The sequence below is a fragment of the Stenella coeruleoalba genome (genome assembly GCF_951394435.1).
Source record: "Stenella coeruleoalba genome assembly, chromosome: 12".
Taxonomy (NCBI): domain Eukaryota; kingdom Metazoa; phylum Chordata; class Mammalia; order Artiodactyla; family Delphinidae; genus Stenella; species Stenella coeruleoalba.
In genome coordinates, this window is record NC_137158.1 from 68,477,022 (window position 1) to 68,483,919 (window position 6,898).

Here is a 6,898-nt window from a genome sequence, read left to right on the forward strand (position 1 = left end):
TTCTCTGCATGGGGGTGTCTGCAAGCCGCTCCTTTTAGGAAATGTACCATGCTCTGGAGTTAGTGGGTCACATTACCAGGTAAAATAATGGAAAAAAAAAAAAGCAGTACTTGAGAGGTTTGTTATAGAACAGAGTGAAATTCTCTACTTTTTCGCTGCTCTTATGAATTACTGGATATGTCACAGTACATTCACAGAAGTCATGAAAGAGAAATTGTCGATTCCAAGCCTGCTTTTTGAGGACTTTTGTCTGCTTGAAATTTAAGCATAGGTGAAATAATAGTTCATTTCCCTAGCCCCTGGTTTTCAAACTTGTAGCCATAATCAAAATCTATATTATCCACAATATAATAGCTACCCAGAGGACTGGGAATAGCATGTATATAGAAATACAAACCTTGCTCAGAATTTTACCTTCTTAGACGGTGAAGACCCAGAAAATTGGGTCACGTATTTGGAATGGAGCCGGTCAAAATCTGTAAAAAGAATGTGACCCTGGAAGTTGTCAGCGAAGCAGAGTGATTGTATCCTTGAAGTTTCTTTGAGGATGTGTGGCTTTCTAAAAACATCAAGTACAAATTGTTCATTATTGAGATTTAAGTCAATAGAAAAATTCCCAACAGAAAACCAATGGCTAGTGAACGTATGAACTGAAGGAAAGCACAGAATCAATCAGCTTGCTGAGAGCCGAATGGGGAGGGGGCCTTATAAAATGACTCCCTGAGCTTTTTTCTCACCAATCCTGGGACATGATCATTCCACCATGCTTCGGTCTGCCCACTCTTCCCAAAGGCCATCTGTTCTCTCTTGCTTCCTTTACTGGGATAGACACTCCATTTTCTATTTTAGCCTTCATTTTATTTAGTGTCTGCTCCAACACCAAGACCACACTTGAACAATCTGAGCCGTTTCCAAAGACAACAGATAAAATGATGATGGCTTTTACCAATTATTGAGGATTTTTAATGTTATGTCACTTACTGGGTCAAACTTACTCAAAATATAAAACACCTAGAGTGAACATTCCAATTTTTCAGCCATGATTCCTAGAAGCAGGTTTTCATGATAGAGTTTTTGCCTCTTCCATAGTGAATAGAAAAGATACAACTGTAGGGAACTGAGGACTTTGTAGAAGGTCATTTGCTCTTTCATTGATGTGAAATCTCTGTAGTTAATTTTAAGACAGCATTTTTCTCCAAAATGTGGAAAGCAGATACCTACAAGATACATGGAGACAGCCATATGTATTTGTAGATAATAGTGCTTAGCTGAGTTTCAGGGCACTAGCTGTATCACTTTTAGAAAGCTTTGGGTCTAGGAAAATAATGTTTAAATATGTGATATTGGAAAATTCAGAACAGAAATATATTTAGCAGTCCTTTATTGCTATCAATTGCTCTGATATTAGTGCTGCCAGCAATAACATCATTCTGAGACTGTAGCGTAGTTAAAGAAAATATATACTTAAAATATTTCTGATAAAGATAATTTTGATTTTTATAATTCAAAAATAATTAATAAAAGATACTTTTTTCTATATTGCAATCATTTCACAGGTTTTTTCCATGAGAAAATGTGTTCAAAATAGCCTTTATGTTTTTTTATTCACTTGTCTTTTCCAAAATTCTTTAAATAATATTTTATTAAAAATTGTATTATGAAAAGTGTCAAACATATGAAAAATAGAGAGGATAATATAATGAATCTCCTTGTTCATATCAACTCATAGCCACCTACGCATTTTCCCCTCCATGTATTATTTTGAAAACATATCATAGACATCATATCATTTCTTCCACAGATATTTCAGCACCTTTTAATTCATTTGTTATATAATCTGTTACTACCTTGTTTGATTGATTTGCCACATTTATTTTTGCAGCAATTTTCTGATTATTCTATTCACTGGCTCTTTGAAAAATACCACTTACAAGAATATTTCTTAAAACAACTCCCAACACAAATTACTAGAAGGCACATTAACATTCTTTCATATGCAAGGATGCGCTTTGAAGATGAAAAACATGACATTTTAGTGCTGCCTATTACCTAAACTAAGAAAGAACCAGAGCTTCATTTCCTTTGTGATCTTCTTTAATGTGCAAAAGAGCGTCCAGAACGTTAGCCCTTAGGCATGTCACCAGCTCATTTTGTAGCCTAATTTCTTGTATCATTTCTTGCAGACAATGCTCCCATGGACAAGTCCTCATCAAAACTGACCCATGCTGATGGAGAACAAACATCAATCATCCCTGTCCATCAGGTCATTGATAAGGTCAAGGGTTATTGCAATGCTCATTCAGATAATTTCTATAAAAATATTATCATGTCAGACACCTTCAGCCACAGCACAAAGTTTTAATATCTTTAATATAAGGAAGAGACATCAGTCTGCAGCAACGTGAAGATGTGCAAGCTGTGAAAACTCTGACTAGCAGATGTAAACGTGGTATTACCTAGGTAACTGCATATATATGAAGAATGTGTTTTGTGAAGAAGGCTTTTGTGAAATTCAAAATCTGTCTTTTCAGTGTATTTCTTCCATGGGGGAGTTTCCACCATCACTCAACTTCAGTACTAAGAGCAGCACTCAGTAGCCACAGGGATAGGATTTTTTTAACTATATGATTGAATGGATCAATCAGAACTTGGGCTGTGGGGTGGAATAGTAAAATTAGAGGGCAAGGGACAGGCCGAGCTTGGGACAAGCCCTAGTTTAGAGCTCACTCACACCCCACATAATAATTAGATTTGGATATGGCCACCTGCTCCATCATCTTTCTCTGCAATCAAAAGCATACTAATATTTATAACTATCTCGGATGCCCGCAGGTCCCATCTCAGTGCTGGTTTCTATGAATGCATTAGCATTTCCTCTTTTTAAATGAAATTTCAACCACAGATATAAAAGAGTATTTAATGTCTGACTCAAAGTTTAGAAAGGAATTTTCTCTCATTATCTCAGATGTTTAACCCTGAAGACCACAACATGCTTAAGAAAGAAAGAATTCTCCAAAGTTTGACCTAGTTAATAAGAGGCCATGTTATTTCACTTGTCCTATTCAAGACACAAGGCTTAAGCATCATCATTAATTATAATTTAGTCCTATACATTTGAATCAAGTTTAGTGTTGATGTTCCATTAGAGTGGAGCTCCCAGGAGCTGAAGAATGACCCTCTTACACCTCTGCTTTTGCTGCTCTACTGTACATTGAGCTGCGGGCTCATGGGAGGAATGCAGATTTCCATTAGGCATGCCGTGTACAGTAGTCTCTCCCTTTTGGGAAAAACAACCATTGAGACTCTATGGTCTTGTCTTTGCTCCAGAAACTTTTTAAGACATTTCCATTTGCACAAATGAAAAGCCTCTTACTTCCTCTTTCCAGAGTTTTGTTCCAAAGAATATAAACTGAGACTTACGTGGGTGACTTATCATAATCAAAATAATTTATAATTGTGTGGGTCTACGTTTGCCAGTCTGCAAACTATTTGTACATAAGTCCTCTGATTATAAGAGCCAGAGGAGGTCTGGCAAGACAGATGGGGTGTTATTTATGGATTAGGTCTCTGCATATAAGCCATGCATAATATTAAGCAGCTTAACCTAGCTATCAAACTGTCCTGAGGAATATGTTTGCTAGTGAATGTGTAAGAGACCACATTTTAATTGTTCTTAAATGATGGGCTCATATCCAGTTTCTTAGAAATCGGCCTCAGCACATGCTCTACCTTTACATTTGCTCTAGGTTATCTGAGATGTTTCAGGTTCTGGGAGGTGGCAGCCTAAGCGATGAGAAGATGAGACATTCTGGCAGAACCAAACTGCTTAAAGGCAGAAACCAGACTGAGCACCTGGGGACCTTTCTCTCTGTGCAGGAAGCGGGTAGCTCTCAGTCTGAAACATAGGAAAGCTTTCAGGCTATGCAGCAAACAAGGGGCCTCTCAGCTTTTGCTGATCTTCAATCCTGAAGCTTTTGGCCAGACTTAAATGGATGATAATGGGTTTTCATACTGTTCCGTTTTGTAGCATCCTGGAACACTGTTCTGGAAGACAGGAGCATTGCCCAGCTTGGCCTTCACAGGGGAGGGGTGTAGGTAGTAGGAAAGGATAGTAAATCTAAGGTCACCAAGACCCTACAGTAGAGCCATGTCCTTTTCTCCAGGAATCTATATTAACAGGCTGCTTATTTGGGCAGAGGTTACATCTAGGTGAAAATTAACCTTAAATAGTCACTGAATCTTCATATACTTTCCCCCAAGCCTTAGAGATGGTAGAATTTAATTAGCTTTCGACTGTGAGATTTCTACCCAAAGTGCTTATTCAGTTAAAAGTAATTAAGAGATAGCTTTAAAAATAGCTTTGATTTCTACTTGTATTCATCCAGATCTGGGAAAACTTTTTTTTTTTTTTCAAATTGGACAACAATATCAGCTCCACTTTATAAATTTCCAGTAATCCGGTAAGGAAAGAAACAATGGATAAACAGCTGAATAGAAACATTTGCAAGTGGATTTAAAAGACTGAGTCAAATTCTACCCTCAGTTCTGCGCATGTAGTGCTCACTTTCATCTAGCCCCGCATGAGAGCAGAAACACAGGAATTTAGCTGTGGAGCCAAAATTTAGTTTAGCTTAACTTTGAGAATAATATCAATTTAGACTCTCTGGGGTATTTTTGGTTGTTTTTATTTTCTTTTTTTTTAACATTATGTTAGAGTCAGTCTAAGATCTTGAGGTATTTTCCATTGCTGTCACGATGACTTGCATTGTAAAGCTTTTATTTGTTCAATGTTGACGTAGACTCTTTTGTATATATTTATTTATTTGTGTTTATAAATGTGAGCTTGTTTTATATCTTACATTTATATTGCCTGGCTTTGTCCTTTTAATTAACTTTTTATCAGAGAGACTGTATATATTTTTTTCTAAATACTTTGTGAAATAGTTTTCTGTAGTAGTATCTCTGAATTTGATGAATAAAAAGTGACTGTGAGTGCAAATTAGAATTAGTAGTAAGAAGCTACTATACCTGATTTGCCATTTTACTCAAATAGAAAATGTTTTTCAAATAAATACTTATGTTGTTTGTGATCCAAATTATTCAATTCCTTTATGAGTGAATGCTTTTATTTCTGACTCTTAAATAGGAAAAGATTATTTGACAACTGGAAAATAACCTGGCAGCAATTAAGCTAGTGACATGGGGCTACTTTGCCAAAACACTAAAAATGAATATTTTAGAAAGATTCAGTTCACTGGGGATTAATGCATTTTGAAGTTCTTAGATTTTCTTAAGATGACTGATGCAAAGCCAAGCTCTGTGGCAAATTAAAAGCAATGTAGGTTTCCTTTTTGGGAAGTCTTCAGCATCTTGAAAGGGAAACAAATCAATAATACTACATAGAAGTTAGGTCATGGGATATTTTTTTTCACATTTATAGGAGGCTTAGAAAATGACAGAATTTAGCCAACTTGACTTGCATGAGTAGAACAGAACCTCCTCCCTTCCTTTTGCTGTGATTAGTTAGGATAACTCTCTTCTGCAGAGAGCCAAGGCCCACTCTGGCTCACGGCCCTACCCAGTGCTAAGCTGTGAGGCTTGTTGGCTGGTCACTGCTCACTCAGGTCTTCTGAGCCAACATTCACAACTCCTGGCCAAGCCGTGTTAGGAAAACAGGCAAACATTTGCTGAAGCTTCATTTGCAGTTACATACAGCAGGTTAAAGCTGAGGGAGCAGCAGTGAGAAGTAGGTGGGAAACACTTATTTGATTTGCAGGCTGACCAGTGTTTGTAGTAGTTTGAAATCTGAAGGAATTGGGCTTTGTAAATACCGTGTTTTGGAAGAATGCCCGTGTTTCCAGTCGAGTAACAATCTATTTTTCTTGTATAGAAGCACTAAATCTCTCTCCCTCTTTCTGTCCCCCTCCCTCCCCTTCTCTGTCTACCTCCCCCCAACTTTCCTGCTTTTCTTCACTTCTTCCCTTTCTCTCTTCCTTCCCTCCCTCTTCATATCGAGGAAGAATACTTAACCGTTTTCTTTTTATGCTTCCCTAGAGAAAAAATAAGAATAAATGTGAAGGTGCAAGGGTGAGGATGATGAGAATTACAGGGACAGGGTTAGCCCTGGCAAAGAGAAGAGGCATAGCTTTCTTCTGAGTTTGAGGGACAGGTTATGAGATGAGCAAGGAGGTATAGAGGGGCTGATAGTGAGGCAGTGTTGAGTTTCCTGATTTTTATCAATTAAAATAATTAGAGGCTCACTTCACAAGTTGGGTATTGTAAGGGCGGTAGTATCAGGATGGGGATATGAATAAAATTAAAATTTGAAACAACCTTACGGGGAATGCAAATCCTTGGCTAAATTAATTCAAATAAGCTGGTAAATGGCGTTTGCCCTTAGAGTAGCTTTTGCAAGTACATTCTCCAAATCATCTTATTAAAATTTTTTATTTGGTGTGTTTTGAAAAAGTAGTTTATTTCAAGTTCATAACCAAACATTTAATATTCTAAAGTCTCAAACCTTATTGATTTATCTTAAACATTTGAGAATAGTTGGGTGACAAATGATTGCACACTTACCCCACAACCTTTTTAATCTTTTAAGTTACATCTTCTGGTTGGCTTATTTTCATCATGAATTAATTTAAATGATTTTTATAAATTCAGGATATCAGTGAGAATAGAACATTTGATATTCACATTAAATACAATTTAATATTGATATATATAGTCACACCGTGTGAGAAAATAACACAATAATAGCAAAATAAAGTGTTTAAGTACTCTAAGAACAAAAGAAAGATCTCCAGAGCACCACAGTATTTTCCTCCTTCATCGTCCTAAAGTTCAATCAATCAACCAAGGATATTAAGTGACGACAACCCTGTAACCTTCCTAC

General features: G+C 36.8%; 1 protein-coding gene across 1 annotated transcript in view; it reads left to right on the top strand.

Annotated features, from left to right (window-relative positions):
* Nucleotides 1-5,152, top strand: part of ADGRG6 (adhesion G protein-coupled receptor G6) — a 135,755-nt gene extending 130,603 nt beyond the window's left edge. Inside the window, exon 25 of the mRNA XM_079939615.1 lies at nucleotides 2,184-5,152. Coding sequence (XP_079795741.1) covers nucleotides 2,184-2,362 — 179 coding nt within the window. The 3' untranslated portion in view covers nucleotides 2,363-5,152. The remainder of the gene's footprint in view (nucleotides 1-2,183) is intronic.
* The last annotated feature ends 1,746 nt before the right edge of the window (nucleotides 5,153-6,898 follow it).